Raw genomic sequence first — 16,535 nt, 5'->3', positions numbered from 1 at the left:
TCTTTTATCTAGTCCTAATTCAGGGGAAAAAATATCATTCAGTGCCATTTGTTTTCATCTAAGCAACACACAGCAAAAATAAAGAAAAAATTTAGTCACAATGGAAACTGAATAAATCATTGCCGCATGATTTACATTTAACAAGATGTTCCGTATTTGTTTCTCGAAACTGGAGCAGCAATTTAATTACTTTGAATCCGTGTGACAATTAAAGGTTTTTTTTTCCGAATCTATTTGGAAGTCACCGCGTATGTATAACATACAGGGTGCTTCACTATAAGACTTTTCTGCAACCCACTATGTATGTAACGTGTTAAGCGAAATGTGTCATGTTTAGTAGGTGACTAAAAAGTGTTATAGTATTACAGGCATCTACCTGTATATAATATCGAAAATTATGTTATATGTAAGTACATATAAATATATTTAGTCCAGTCATTTTAGCATAAAAAAGGGATCAACCTCGGAATGAGAGACAATAAGCTGAATTTTTGTATACGCCTTAATTTTGGCGTTCTAAAAGTTGTCTCAAAAGTCTCATAAAATCTCGTGTCTGCGTCGTAAGTTATTCAAGGTCAAAGGTCAAGATAAACAGTTTTTTGCAATTATCTCAGTTTCTATTGCTCCAATGATGTTAACAATTATTATCATAATTGTAGAGCACAAAATTTGGAACAAATTTGATTTGAAATATTTTTTCATGCGCTCAATCGTTTTTGAGATAGAGGACAGTGAGCGCGCAGCGCTCGTCCATACGTACTGTAATGCAATCAACCGTGAATATCTGTGAATACTACCTTGAATTTTGAATAATTTGTATTATTAATCAATTAATACATTGTATTTAATAACATTTTACATATTTTCAATATATTCATAGACTAATACTTACCTACTTTGTGTAATTAAAAACTCATTTAATGAAATATTTATTGTATATCTCAATTTATTTATATCTTTAAAATGTGTAAGTTTTTAAATACTTATTTTTCTATCATGATTATAACTGGAAGGTCTGGAAACAACAATTCAGGGCACCGAAGATGACGAAGATGAAACAGAAATTCCCGAACGTCCAGAAGATGACGGTAAAGAAGAAGAAAATTGATACTTTTGTTCTTTAAATTATTAAAAATTTATAGATTTTCACTGCAATTCAATTTCAATCGTAAGAAATGTACAGCTGCTGAATAAAGATAAAATTAAAATATATTAACTCGTTTTACTTCCTTAAAATTTACTTTGAAAAAATTAATATAACTTTAAGATATACAATAATCTAACCTAAGATATACCTACAATAAATGTCATTTAAAGAGTTTTTAATTACACAAAGTAGGTAAGTATCATTAAATAAATGTATTGAAAATATGCAAAATGTTATTAAATGCAATGTATTAACTGATAAATAATACAAATTTTTCAAAATTCAAGGTAGTATTCACAGATATTCACGGTTGATTGCATTACAGTATGTATTGATGAACGCTGCGCGCCCACTGCCCTCTATCTCAAAAACAATTAAGTGTATCAAAAAATGTTTCAAATAAAATTTGTCCCAAATTTTGTGCTCTACAATTATGATAATAGGTGTTAACATCATTAGAGCAATAGAAACCGAGATAATCGCAAAATAATGTTTTTCTTGACCTTTGACCTTGAATAATTTACGACGCAGACACGAGATTTTATGAGACTTTTGAGACAACTTTTAGAACGCTAAAATGAAGGTATATACGAAAATTCAGCTTATTATCTCTCATTCCGAGGTTGATCGCTAATTTGACTGGACTAATTGTATTTTTTTAACTTACAAAGAAACCTGCTTGTTGTAGTAGGCAGAGATAATCTTCTAATTCCTCAAAATTTGGTTACTTGTGGTCTTGGCGGCATATCTTCTATTACTTTGATTTGTCACATTTGATGACGTTTTCATATTGGAGATTTGTTCACTCGTTTCCTTTAGAATTTCTTTTATTTCGCACATATTTTTTGTATTTGTTTCAAGTCTAGAGTAAAATTATGTTCATTAGCACCTAGTTCATAAAAAATTGCAGTAACATACCTTTGCAACATGTTATGGCAAAGCGCCTCACTCTCAAAAACAATCACCGTAAGTTCTTCAAAATCAGCGGGAGTATCTTCAGTGATTAATGGTGGTATTTCCAGTTTGTCTGAAAAAACTGTTGTTGTTATTTACGTACAGTTATCAAAAACAACAGAAGCATGTAAAAATTAAAATGATTACTTCATTAGAATTATATTAACTTACCTAGTGTAAATTCAACCCACGCTGAATGGCACAATTTCACAAAACTGCATTAAAAATTAAGTGAGTTACGGATTCACGAGAAAGGTTCGGTGGTTGTAAACGAAATGGCTAAATGGAATTCGACAGCTTCACTGTGAGTGTGAAGTGCAATAACCATAAATGCGGAAAAAAGAGATCGTCCGACTCATAGACAAACCAAACCAACAAAGGTCCGACTGCACCCCCCAAACATCTGGTGGATAGTAAATGCAGAAGTTGAGCGTTATTTTTTCATTAGATAAAATAAATTTAATAAAATCAAAATTAACCACTCTCTAGTTTTTTTGCTACCTATCATCGCTTTATAAACGTCTTTATAAAATCAAAATTCGACGAATGAACTCTTCAAAACCTTGTCTCGTTTCAGGGACAATGGGCAAAGAATTTTTATGGCTTTGTTTGTGTCGTTGGGTCTTCCCTATATTACCCCAGATGTTTAAGGTGACCAGACTTGCCGATGTGATGGGAACTGTATCGATTTCAATACTCTAATAATTCCTATTTCAAATTTCGTCTAATAAATGTTCCGATTAAAACATTCGTTCCGTGAATGTTCCGATTTCTATATAAATCTGATAAGAATAAAAATAAATCCTCGGATAAATCACTAATTTTCATGAATAGTAATTTTATTTTGTGAAAAATTGGGAACAAAACTTGTATCGATATGGTTGTCAGCACTGTTTTAAATGTCAGCATATGTCAGTACTGTTAGTATATTACAACTAAAAATTTTCAAAGCAGTTATATATCAAATTACGATGGAAATGGAAACTAATGTTCCGATTTCGGACTTTTGAAATCTGGTCACCTTACAGATGTTCTATTTATAATTTGCCAAGCAGGTACTTACAAAATAACATTTCAAGTGAACAAGTTTACAGAAATAATTCTTAGAAATTATTACAATGAAAAAAACTTGTCTCTGGTATATTTTTAATAAAGCCGTTGTATTTTTCGCTTTGAATATAATTATTAATTAAGCATTACGAACTCACTGACGAAGGTCACTTTTTAAAGAATACGACGACCCACATCTAATTGACCATATAATCTTTAACAATAAATTTCAAATAATACCATAGTGGTTTTTTTAAATTTTGATAAGGTGTTGTAAAACTATTTCTGTTTCTGTTTTCATTCCAGGTACTGTATTTACGTGGGCAAAGGATGCCGCACGTGGGATTTTAGGGGCGGAAACGTATACCTGCTTAGATACTGTAAATACAGTGGTGTCCAACGAAGACAACAACAGAAACATACCCGATGTATTGATTATTATTAGAGAGCGGATTTTATGAAATTTGCATATCCGTTATTTTGTGCATATAAGTCTTGATATTTAATATGTGAACGAATCATGCTAATTAAAAATGAATACATAGTTTGTTTATATCGTAGATTTCGATCCGATCGAATTTCGAGACGATCGAAATTGTCAAACTCACTTTAATCTACGGGCGTTTATATTACGGAAAACAGTCCGTTCGATCTACTGATTTGTAGTTTGAAATTGGTTTGAGTTTGACGTTTGGAGAAAGATAATAGTGTAACATTATTTTTTTTTTATCTGTGAAGTGGTCAACATAAATAATAAACCTATAAAAGTTCAAGCCCGTTTACATCGCATCTTCAAGCATTTGAATCCGTCTTAGATCCGATCGGTTCGATTCGATCCGACTAGTTTGTCGGATCGAATTTTGATAGTCAATCCGCTTCAACATTCGATCTGCAGCGTTTATACCATTAGTTTCAATCGGATCGGACTGAGTCAATCGGCTTGAAATCCACGATATAAACTAAGTAACAGCTATAAAAAAATTGCATATTTGCATATATTTACCTTCTGCTGCATATTTCACGTAACGGGTCCATATTTTGCATTTTTATCAATTTTTGTGCTACTTTGAAAAAAAAATGCCATTCGATCGGCATTTTTCTATAAAAACGAAATTTCATTAATAATATTGCAAATATTGTCCTGAGCTTCAAATAACTGGGAAAGGTTTGGGTTTTATAGTAGTTTCGAGGAACCATCGGGTGTTAAGCCATCCTTCCAGGTAAATTCGGGTCCTAATTACTTTTGGAAATACCGTTCATTTCAATATTTTTGTTCGTTGTATTAATGGTGTTTTATGATGGTCGAAGGGACGTTATCCTATTATTTTTCATCGTGAGTTTGCATTTAAGTATTTAAAGCGATAGAGATGTGTGTCAATGTGTAGATAACTCAAATTAATTTATGAATTAAACCTTTTCCTGAACTTATTCTTCAAGAAGGAACTGTGTTTTGTTGTGACTGCTCTAATCCGATAAGTATTTTTACATCTGTGGACGCAGTACGCAGTTTTTCTATTTACAAATACATACTTTAGAATCACCGGAAAAATTTTTGTTAGAATATTTCGAAAAATATTTAAAAATAAATTGTTACCAAAATAGTAATTAAATAGTCGATTACTACTATTTTTTAATTCGTTCTGTTTACAAATATTTATTTTTGAGTATAAGAATATTATCTTAAAAAATGTCATTTATTTGTCAGTGAGATCTAATTAAACACTTTGCAATGTGATTTATGTATTTTTTGTAATAAAAGGTGAGGTGTTTTTGCAATTTGTAAATAAATTTAGTTCGCTTATTACGTTTTTTTTTATTTTTGGAGCATATGCAATTGCATATCTCTGCATATATTAAGAAAGTTATTGCATATTTGCATAAATTTGGTGCATGTCATATGATCATATTTCCCAAAATTTTGCTGCATATTTTCCGCTCTCTAGTTATTATACATACACTCTATTACCGACATTAAAAAAAGTCTACACTATTTCGTCATATCTGCTGCTTTATTATCAGTTTTCAGTTAGCTACATATTGGATATGAAATTAAGTGAATTTTTTGAATAAATAATAATTTAAAGATCAACCACGAAAATACTCAAGTATAATTATACATTATACATTACCAGTTTATTTTAGAGCCCAAGATTACATTGGAAAAATCTAAACTGAGTGCGAAAGTCAATACACAAAACTCGATGATCAATTATTGTTTCGTATTCAAAGTATTATTTATTTTCCTTACGATGAAAGTGAAGAAATTATTTAATTCATTTTTATTTAAGAACGATATCGCTGACCTTGAAATAGATTAGTTTTTTAATTTCGATTTTTTTCTTTTTGTTGCTTTTGTTGCCGATCAACATATTTTGCATTAGAATTAATAAAATAATGAAATATATCATTTTTTTTTCGAGCTCATTTCAAAATTCTGTATATGTATAATTGTTCCTTTTTGGCAGTGACGCATAGGCAGAGGTTAAAAAATAATGTCTCATTACTAGTCTTAATTCGTATTACCTGTTAGATCGAACATTTTTTAATTCTGATCATAAACTATGTGCATTAAGTCTTTTGTTCTGTTTTATAAAGCGCAGGTCGTTATGGACATATAAAAATAAAATTATAAATAAATATAATTACAGGAAATATAATATGAAAAAAAAAAATTAAGAGCAACTCACTATTGGCGTCATCTCGGTTGTGCAAGATTTAAGACAGGGAAGAAATTTCTTTTTTTAAGACTCAGCATCTTTTGTTTATGAATATACTATTTACTTGCAACACAAACATAAATAATAAATATAAAATAGAGCTATATAATACTCGATATGTATGTTTTTAAATGTTTTTTGCTGTTGCCCTGTCACAAACGTTAATTTTCGATTTAACATGCCATTTTGTAAAATCAACTGAAAAACACTTTGCATAATTAACCCTGCAGTGGTGACGTACGGTCTCTCAGACCGACTAAAATTTAAATTTTGAATTTTAGCGCCTACGCACGTCATACGTCATTCTGCGTCAGTTTAGCTTATTTTTTTAGTTCTCCGAACCTGCAGTGTGCATCATAGCGTGCAGGCGTTAATAGCTGTCAAGTAACTGCCAATTTCGGACTCTCAGACCTACGTCACCACTTATGCTACACTTTGTTAAATTGTAATATTGAAAAAGTTTTTACTTGTTTTGTGTTGTGAAGTGAATTTATTGCTAAAGGTAAGTTTTAAGATGCAACAAAACTGTTGTCTTAAGTGTAAACAATTCTAGAAGATATTTGCAAACAATAATGAGTTATGAAGCGGACCAGCAGAGACTTCAACGTCTGATGGAAGAGTGTTTTTCTGATGAAAATGATTGCGAAGCTGACGACGCGGTAGATGATGAAGTTGAAGACGGTCGTTTTGAAGAACGAGAAGAAAATACAGATACAGAGCAGGAATTGGAATTTGACGACGTTGAATCTGATCAAGAATCGAGTGAAGAACGAAAGGTAAATACGAGGTTGGTTTTTATTGGCAAGGATGGAACTATTTGGAGAAAACATTGTAAGCAAAGGAAGGTTAGACGAACAATAAAAAATCTTGTTACTCAATTACCAGGACCCATTGGTCCTGTACGGTTAGTCAAAACACCACTTGAAATTTTTCATCACTTTTTTGATCAGAATGTATTAGATATAATAGTTGAAAATACAAACAAATATTTAGCGACTGCAGAAGCTAACTATTCTCGAGCGACTTATACTCGTCCCACAAATTTTATAGAAATTCAAGCATTACTGGGCATTCTGTTACTTAGTGGTGTCAAAAAATCAAATCACTTGAACGCTGAAGATTTATTTAAATCGAATGGTACTTGCCCCGAAATATTCAGACTTACAATGTCGTGCCAAAGATTTCGAATTCTTTTGAGATACCTGAGATTTGATGATATAGGCACTCGCGCTGAGCGAAAATCTTTGGATAAGCTGGCTCCTATCAGAGAATTGTTCACGGCTGTGGTAGACAACTGTAAGAAAAATTACAGCCTCTCTCATAGCACAACAATCGATGAGAAACTAGAAGGCTTTCGGGGCCGTTGTTCCTTTCGCCAATATATTCCTAGCAAGCCCAATAAATATGGCATTAAAATTTATGCTCTTTGCGATGCAAAAATTTTTTATACGGCTAATCTAGAAGTCTACGTTGGAGCCCAACCTGAAGGGCCATTTTCACAAAATAACAGTGCACTTGCAGTTGTCGATAGACTGTGTGAACCAATGAAAGGAAAAGGTAGAAACCTTACTACTGATAATTTTTTTACAAGCACTGAATTGGCTGAGCTATTGCTGCGCCATAAAATTACAACTGTAGGAACAATTAGAAAAAATAAGCGTGCGTTGCCACGAGAATTTGTTGAAGGAAAAAATCGGCCGATTGGTTCTAGTATGTTTGGTTTTAGGGATGATTGTACTCTAGTATCTTATATTCCCAAAAAAAATAAAAACGTTCTTCTGATTTCTACTATGCATGACGACGATTTAGTCAATGAGGCTACAGGAAAACCACAGATAATTCTTGATTATAACGCCACCAAAGGAGGAGTGGATACTGTAGACCAATTGTGCGCTAACTATAATTGTGCCCGTAATACCCGGAGGTGGCAAATGGTGGTTTTTTACAGTCTTGTAAATATTTCTGCAATAAATTCAGAGGTAATTTTTCACGCAAATAACCCCGAAGATAGAACTCTTCGTCGACACTTTTTAGAAGACTTATCTTTTGCGCTGATAAATAACCATTTGAAAGCACGAGCTTATTCCGAAAATTTACCAAGAACAATGCGCACCAGAATTCGGGAACTTTGCCATCTTGATCCTGAAGCTTCCACATCACAAGAACCAACAGAACCAGGACGCTGTGAATTGTGCTCTTCCAAGAAAAACAGAAAAACTCGATTCTTCTGTAAGAGCTGCAAGACGTTTATGTGCCTAGAACATTGTATAATGATCTGTGAAGATTGTTTCGGTAAAAATTTGGTTTGCGATAACTAATCTTGTTTAGAATTGATAAATAGTTATTTTTCTTGTAAAACTGTTTAATTTTATTTCACAAAAATATGAAAATTGTACTTTGTTATGTCTTCTAAAATTTGAATTTGCAAAAAAAAATTGAATTTAATTTTTTTCTTAAATAAAAAACTAAATCTGACAGTTCTGTTTACAATTAATAAGCTGTAAAGATAGTATAGTTAATAAATATTAAAAAAAAAAACACGAAAAAGTTGAAATGTCTGTGAGACCGACGTCACCACTGGTGTCATGAAATAGCACGTCACCACTGGAGGGTTAACTAATAAAAATAAAATATTCCGAAGCATGTATATATATTAATCAGATATCTGGTAACTACAGTTAACATTACTTATTGGTTACATAACCGTAGTACTCCATTGTGATGTTACAAGGCTTACCTACCAACTATATCGCTGCGACACAATAATGAGATATCTAGTAAATGCAGTTAACATTATGTGTTAGTTACATAACAGGGGTACCACAGTGTGATGTTTAAATGCTTATATGCAAGCTATATCGCTGCGACATAATAATGAGATATGTAGTAAATGTAGTCAACATTACGTGTTTGTTACATAGCATGAGTACTCCATTGTGATGTTATATAGCTTACGTTCCAGGTATATCGTTAAGACATAATCATGCGATGTACTTATTGTTCTTTTGTGAGTACGTACCTGTCACGTCAACATCACAACTGGTTTACTGGGAAGCGCCTCGATAGCACGGAGCGCTTCGCCTTTTAATGTTGAGCGTAAATAGTGCATTTTTTCAAGATTGCTGAGATTTTCATTATTATGAACGAGAGATTCGAAAACATCTCGGAAGGACAACCAGTCTGCGTAATTACCGTTGAACTCAGGTAATTCAATTGTGGGTAGGTTGATTTTTAATTTTGGATTCGTTTGTCGTTCCGATTTGCTTCCAGAACTGACCCTTGCATTTTTGGCCTCATTAAGTTGTTCAATTAATAATTCCATTTTGGCGATAGTTGAAAAGTAAGTATCTTCAAATTTAACTCTTTCCAAATTCTGTGCAGCAAAACTGTCCAATGGTACTAGTTCTTCAATGTTGTCCTGAAGAACATTAAATTCTTTGAATGTATCTAGAGGTATTTGATACCTAGCCTTAATTAAACTAATGTCATTACTTGTAGAAACAAATGAAGCGATTCGCTCGAGACGATTGATAATTTGTGCCCGTTTGTTTATATATGATTCTGACATGATTACGATTTGAAGAGATTATGAATGCGTTTGTTGACACCAAAAGAAAGGTACACCGTGTAAAATAAGGATGATGAAAAAAGGATCTGACCTGTGTTGTTTCTGTTGACCTGATGCTGGCCTCGTGGAACTGTTGTTGATATTGCGGTAACGCGAACTTGCTTTTGCAGATGTTGGGGTAACGCGAACTTGCTGTTGCTGATGTTGCGGTAACGCGAACTTGCTGTTGCTGATGTCGTGGTTACGCGCACTTGAATTTTGCAGAATTGATTAATTACACTAACACGTGAAACTTGCACGTTCGGCTTGCATATCCGGCTCGAAGGACCAAAATGATGTTAGCGCAATAATCACGAAAACGATGGAATGTGCTTTTATATGTTTATTTACAACATCAACAACTATTTGCTATATACAAGTGCACTCGTCGTACTGTTCTCGTCGGTTGTTCGGAGACGACTCTGGTCACACCCTGGTCACTTCCCCGAAGCATTGATTAAATACATATAGATAGACCCATGCTATTATTTGGAGCGAACAGGCCAACGGCCGGCGAACAAGAGATGGCGCACCAACAGTCAGCCGTCAAACGCCGGCGAAAAGCTTGGACACCAATCGCGCGCGTAGATAACCCAAATCACAGCAACAATACATTTAATAAAGCTACCACTCGACAGAGGGCGACGAAAACAATGTGTAAAAATCTCATAGTAAGCATTTATATAATTTGCAACGTTGCCAGATGAGCCTAGCACAACTTTGCCGTTATTTCTATTCGATTAGATTTTATTTCGTTTAAAAGTTTCTGGTGAATAAATGGAATTATTATAATGAATAAACAATACAAACAAATTATTACTTGTTATTTTAAATACTTGTTAGTGTTGATGAAAACATAAATGGTAATTAAAGTTATTCTAAATACGGTCCGGTCCGGTAGCTCAAATTTTACAGTACGAGTGATATGCTTCAGGACGAGTAGGTAGCCGAGTCTTTAATTTCGAAACGAGTACTGCGAAAAGAGTTACCGGACGTATGTTGTTATGTATTTTATTTCATACTGTCAACATACTTTTTTATTCGATAATATTATTATTATTTTGAGAAAAAATCCAAATCGAGTCACTTTTTCTGACATCGTTAGCAACCGCTCTTTGGTAAATGTTTTAATTTGTTTATTCGTGCAAATCAGCATCATATGTTTAAACACATAGTACTTATAACACTTTACAGGACTTATTGTTTTGTATAATCCGACTCGATGGACGAATGTTTTGTGCAATCCGTCTCGAAGGACCAATGTTTGTGCAACTCGGCTCGTCCTACCAGTATTTTTTGTAATCTGGTTGATACGACAATGTGATACCGAATTGTACTTTGATATTGCTCCAAGGACCTTTGTTTTCTTGCGTGCGAGATAATAGACAGCGTTTGGTTTCGATGTTTAATACAGGACGGTTACAGAAATACTAAATTTACATTTGTATTTACAATAACAGGTAAAGCAAAAGAGACCCAAAAGGGTCAGTGGCCGCTTCCGGAAATGGAACACTTGTCCTTTTTGGCTCAATTTTATGGGACTTGTCCGTTTTTTTGATTTTACCGGAATCGTTCGATCCAGTAAAACGTCAAACTTGACATAGTATAAAGTAAAATAAATAAATTTTATTCAATTTTGACATGTAAACAAACGTTTATTTTGCCGTCAGTAGGCCACTAAAGCTTTGGTTTATCCGGTAGCACCATAAAATTTTTAAACCGCTAGCGAAATAAAATTTTTATTTTACTGTTTTAAAACCATGGTTACCATTTCTGTAATTTCTCTAATGCCTTGCTGCTCTTTCCATCTAAGGAACTTTTGATACACTTTCTGATTTGCTCTTTTTTGGTAGCAAGTTTAGTTTTGCCGTTGGAATCTTGCATGATTTTGCAATTTTTCGATAATTTTAGTTTGTTTAAAATAAACAAACACCGTCGCCAGAGTCACATACTACACACACACACCTGATATTGTAACCTAAATTCTACGCATATAAAACTTTTATTTGGTCGCTGTCAATTCTGACTTTTCTCGAATGTGAACTTTGAATCACCAATTTTTTCACAATTTGGGACTTGGGGTTGTCAAAATTGAATAAAAATTACACTCGCGGTTAAAATGAATGTGTAATTCGTGGTCTTAAGGCGCTCGCGGCATACGGCGCTCTCGCCTTAAACTGGCCGCTCATTAAACATTCACTTTAACCGCTTGTATAATAAATAACTATTATGATGTAAATACAATTAAGTATATCGATAATTCGCTACTGAAAATTTATTGAAATATAATTTGTGTTAAAAAAATATTTTTGTGGTTTTATGGTTTATTGACATAATTTACTTATTTGAAATTAAATATTTTTAATACATACCACAAGTTCTTGATATTCTTTATTTTTATTCCAAGTAATAATTGTGTTTCCTTTAGTTTTAATCAAGAAAATTTTTCGGTTATTATCTAACATATTTTTGTACATTAAGAAACTCCATTCCACGTCACAGGACGTTACAGGACAATATTTAAATAAATAAAGAAGTCGTTTTATGTGTTTTAAAATTCACTCTGATTTCCGGACTTTAGACTTTTTGGTGTTTCACTTCGGCACAAGAACTAGTCGTATCTCAAAGAAAACAAACAGTGGAATATACCGTATTGTACCTATATTTCATAGTAAAAATGTCTAAATTTTTTTATGAAGAGACAGACTGTTCTAGGAAACTTTACTAAATCTTTTCATTTACGAGCCATTGAAAGTCCGCCGGTCTCACTGATACTTCTTACTTGGCTCCTACGAATGAAGCGAAAAATGCACAGATTGAAAATATAGTAAATGGGGTAGTATGTATGCGTGATATGTCGTTAGACATTAGGTATTTTGCAAATAAAATTTATTTCATTGAAAACAGAAACAATAAAAAACATATCTGTACAAGTTTGGAATCGATATGGCCAGTTGTTTAGAATATGCAAATATGCTTTTGTTCGTATTTACAATTATTACGAAACAGGTTATCAAATAATCTATTTTCACATGGCGAGACTTTCAAGCGGCCGAAGAATTAAAAACCATAAATTTTCATGAAGAAACAAACTCTTCCAAGAAAATTACCAAATCTTTTAGTTTACGCACTATTGGACGAGCACTCCTTAAAACGGTCAGTATACCTAATCGCATTATTCCATTGATACCTACCTACCGAAAACGTTGCCAGATGAGCCTAACACAAATTTGCGGATATTTCTCGTCAACCAGATATTATTTCATTTAGAAGTTTCTGGTAAATAAATGAGATTATTGTAATGAACACATAAAACAAATAAATTGTGATTATTATTTGTTGTTTTAACCCATTAGACGCTTATAGGCTTATAAGCATACTTTTCTTGAAAAATCGGTAATAAATTCAGTGAAACATCTTTGTGCCTTAATTCCTATTGGTAAACTGGGATTTTGAATAGAGGTCGCAGGAAAATTTTGTATGGTTTTATGGTTTATTTACATAATTTTCTTATTTACAATGAATGTTTTTGATATATAATACAAGTTCTTGATATTATTTATTTTAATTACATTTAATAAACCATAAAACCACAAAAATCTTTTTTTAACACAAATTATATTTCAATAAATTTTCAGTAGCGAATTATCGATACACTTAATTGTATTTACATCATAAAATTTATTTATTTTACTTCATACTATGTCAAGTTTGACGTTTTACTGGATCGAACTATTCCGGTAAAATCAAAAAAACGGACAAGTCCGATAAAATTGAGCCAAAAACACGGAGGTAGAAGAGACACTCTTCTAAAGTCGTCCAGGTCGTACTCCGTTTTTATGGCACTGCAATAACAATTACCGCAAGCATTTGGTGGTCTATTGAAAGTGTGAACAGCCGTCTCATAAATCGTCTTAAAGGTTTTCGAGAGCTACCTATGCAGGACCGGATCCGCTTTCATTCACAGAAGTGTGGGATGTGGACAAAAATCAGCGTAATGGTGAAATAAATATATTTATTCAGTTTTTCATATAATATAAACAAAATATTTTAAACAAAAGAGAACAAATTAACAATATTAATAAGTAAATAAATAATTTACATACTATTTTCAGATCCACATATAGTGTTATTTTATAACAAAAAATGTAGTTGCAAATCAGTCGTTATCACTATCAAAAAAATAGTCTACTAAATCGTCGTCATTGTCTTCGTCCTCTAAATGGACAACAAACTCTTGAAAATTAGGTGAAACATAGCTGTTTTCAATGTCTATTACATGCTTTACACAATTTTTCCACAAATCTATTGTTATGTTATTAACCTCTTGTCTAATCAGATCCACCACTTGAGCGCTTAAATTAGGGGTTGTGTTATTTCGTCGAATTGATCTTTTCAGACTACTCCATATTAATTCAATGGGATTCATAACACAGTAATGCGGCGGAAGTCTCAACACAATGTGTCCATGTTCTTTGGCTATTTGATCGATTCGATATTGTTTTGGCATATTCAGTTGTTTTATACAATTTAAAAGATCTTTTTTTGTTGCTTTACCTGCCGGGATGTCTATGTCATTGTGCCTCATAAAATGTATAATATCATCTTTTTTTGTGGACGTTGTTGGTATTTTGTTTAATAGTTTTGAATGATAGCTGGCATTGTCCATAACTATCACCGTTCCTGCAGGAAGATTGGGAATTAATTGTTGTCTAACTCAAGATTCGTACAACGTCGCATCCATATCACAATGATAGTCAGCTGAACAATTCCATAAGTAATAATAGTAAGATAAGGTACATATTTTAACAACATGCTGGGGGAAAGTACGGCCCTGTGTAGTGTAGACAGTTGGTCTGTTGATGGTTTATGAGCACTGGATCACTTGCGGCACGGACCCATTGTGAAGGGATTTAACTCCTACACAATAGGGTGCAGTCATAAAAACGAAGTACGATCTGGACGACTATACCTCCATGGCCAAAAAGGACAAGTCTTCCATTTCCGGAAGCGGCCACTGACCCTTTTGGGTCTCTTTTGCTTTACCTGTTATTGTAAATACAAATGTAAATTTAGTACTTCTGTAACCGTCCTGTATTAAACATCGAAACCGAACGCTGTCTATTATCTCGCACGCAAGAAAACAAAGGTCCTTGGAGCAATATCAAAGTACAATTCGGTATCACATTGTCGTATCAACCAGATTACAAAAAATACTGGTAGGACGAGCCGAGTTGCACAAACATTGGTCCTTCGAGACGGATTGCACAAAACATTCGTCCATCGAGTCGGATTATACAAAACAATAAGTCCTGTAAAGTGTTATAAGTACTATGTGTTTAAACATATGATGCTGATTTGCACGAATAAACAAATTAAAACATTTACCAAAGAGCGGTTGCTAACGATGTCAGAAAAAGTGACTCGATTTGGATTTTTTCTCAAAATAATAATAATTTTATCGAATAAAAAAGTATGTTGACAGTATGAAATAAAATACATAACAACATACGTCCGGTAACTCTTTTCGCAGTACTCGTTTCGAAATTAAAGACTCGGCTACCTACTCGTCCTGAAACATATCACTCGTACTGTAAAATTTGAGCTACCGGACCGGACCGTATTTAGAATAACTTTAATTACCATTTATGTTTTCATCAACACTAACAAGTATTTAAAATAACAAGTAATAATTTGTTTGTATTGTTTATTCATTTTAATAATTCCATTTATTCACCAGAAACTTTCAAACGAAATAAAATCTAATCGACTAGAAATAACGGCAAAGTTGTGCTAGGCTCATCTGGCAACGTTGCAAATTATATAAATGCTTACTAGAGATTTTTACACATTGTTTTCGTCGCCCTCTGTGGAGTGGTAGCTTTATTAAATGTATTGTTGCTGCGATTTGGGTTATCTACGCGCGCGATTGGTGTCCAAGCTTTTCGCCGGCGTTTGACGGCCGACTGTTGGTGCGCCATCTCTTGTTCGCGGGCCGTTGGCCTGTTCGCTCCAAACAATAGCATGGGTCTATCTATATGTATTTAATCAATGCCCGAAGGAAGGGGTAGGTTAGCGGGCGATTACCTGGTTGGTCGTAAAAGCGGTACCACATGGTAAATTTTTTATCAAAATGTATTTGCTCTTCCCCCCTAAAAAATGATGACGTCACTCCAAAATTTTACTGAATAAATACTATCTAAAATGTACAAAATATGATGAGTCTGTACTTGTGATTTATCATTCCAATCATATTTTTTGGATTTGCATATACAGGGTGACTCAAAAAAATTAATGAAAACGTCAATTTATTTTATTGAATTAATCAGGAATTACAGAACCGAATGCTGTGAAATCTTGGAGATATTTTAAAGTTATCATAAGCATCGTAAATTTTTTATCAAAATTTATTTGCTCATCCCCCCCTAAAAAAATTGATGACGCCACCCTAAAATTTGGTGAATAAATCCTATCTAAAATGTGAAAAACATGATGAGTCTGTACTTGTGATTTATCATTCCATTCAAATTTATTCGATTTCCATATACAGAGTCACCCAAAAAATTAATGAATGCGTGAATTTATTTTATGGAGTTAATCAGGAACTACGAAACCGAATGCTCTGAAATCTTGCAGATGTTTTAAGGTTATAAAGAGCATAATAAATGTTTAGTCAAAATATATTTGCTTATCCCCTCCAAAAACTTGATGACGTCAGCTAAAAAGTTTGCCGAATAAATCATATCTAAAATGTACAAAATATGATGGGTCTGTACTGTGATCTATCACTCCACCCATATTGTTTGGATTTGCATGTACAGGGTGACTCAAAAAAATTCATGAATGCGAAAATTTATATTTATTTTATTTATACAAAACCGAATTCTTTGAAATCCACTGCGAAAAAAATTGGTCTAAAGAGTTTAGACAGTACTTCCCTCGCTGTAGGAAACGTGACGACTGCATGTCTATTATGTTTTTTTTTCGCAATAGATTTCATTATTTTTTTGAGTCACCCTGTATATGCAAATCCAAAAAATATTAATGGAGTGATATATCA

General features: G+C 33.1%; 2 protein-coding genes across 2 annotated transcripts; one reads left to right on the top strand and one right to left on the bottom strand.

The window, feature by feature from the left end:
- Positions 1 to 6,440: 6,440 nt before the first annotated feature.
- LOC135143924 (piggyBac transposable element-derived protein 4-like) lies at positions 6,441 to 8,842 on the top strand. Its single transcript, XM_064075826.1, has 3 exons — positions 6,441 to 7,745; positions 7,942 to 8,097; positions 8,831 to 8,842. The coding sequence occupies exons 1-3, from the start codon at positions 6,441 to 6,443 to the stop codon at positions 8,840 to 8,842; spliced, it is 1,473 nt and encodes a 490-aa protein (XP_063931896.1).
- A 4,792-nt stretch (positions 8,843 to 13,634) lies between these two features.
- Positions 13,635 to 15,590, bottom strand: LOC135143923 (uncharacterized). Its single transcript, XM_064075825.1, has 4 exons — positions 15,563 to 15,590; positions 14,448 to 14,521; positions 14,374 to 14,395; positions 13,635 to 14,158 (listed from the first exon to the last, which is right to left on the bottom strand). The coding sequence occupies exons 1-4, from the start codon at positions 15,588 to 15,590 to the stop codon at positions 13,635 to 13,637; spliced, it is 648 nt and encodes a 215-aa protein (XP_063931895.1).
- Between the last annotated feature and the right edge of the window lie 945 nt (positions 15,591 to 16,535).

This window comes from Zophobas morio, unplaced genomic scaffold (genome assembly GCF_036711695.1).
Source record: "Zophobas morio isolate AGI-343-1 ecotype UQ-CSIRO unplaced genomic scaffold, CSIRO_AGI_Zmor_V1 ptg000078l, whole genome shotgun sequence".
Taxonomy (NCBI): Eukaryota; Metazoa; Arthropoda; class Insecta; order Coleoptera; family Tenebrionidae; genus Zophobas; species Zophobas morio.
This window is presented reverse-complemented; position numbering and strand designations above follow the sequence as displayed.

Excerpts from the sequence above, each read along its gene's own strand:
- LOC135143924 (XM_064075826.1), top strand. The coding sequence starts at position 6,441 with ATGAGTTATGAAGCGGACCAGCAGAGACTTCAACGTCTGATGGAAGAG. Across the intron at positions 7,746-7,941 it reads CCAAAGGAGGAGTGGATACT|CACGAGCTTATTCCGAAAAT; the intron begins GTAGACCAATTG and ends ACCATTTGAAAG.
- LOC135143923 (XM_064075825.1), bottom strand. The coding sequence starts at position 15,590 with ATGTGGTACCGCTTTTACGACCAACCAG. Across the intron at positions 14,522-15,562 it reads CCGCTTTTACGACCAACCAG|GTAAAGCAAAAGAGACCCAA; the intron begins GTAATCGCCCGC and ends TTACAATAACAG. Across the intron at positions 14,396-14,447 it reads TGTCCTTTTTGGCCATGGAG|GAGTTAAATCCCTTCACAAT; the intron begins GTATAGTCGTCC and ends CCTATTGTGTAG.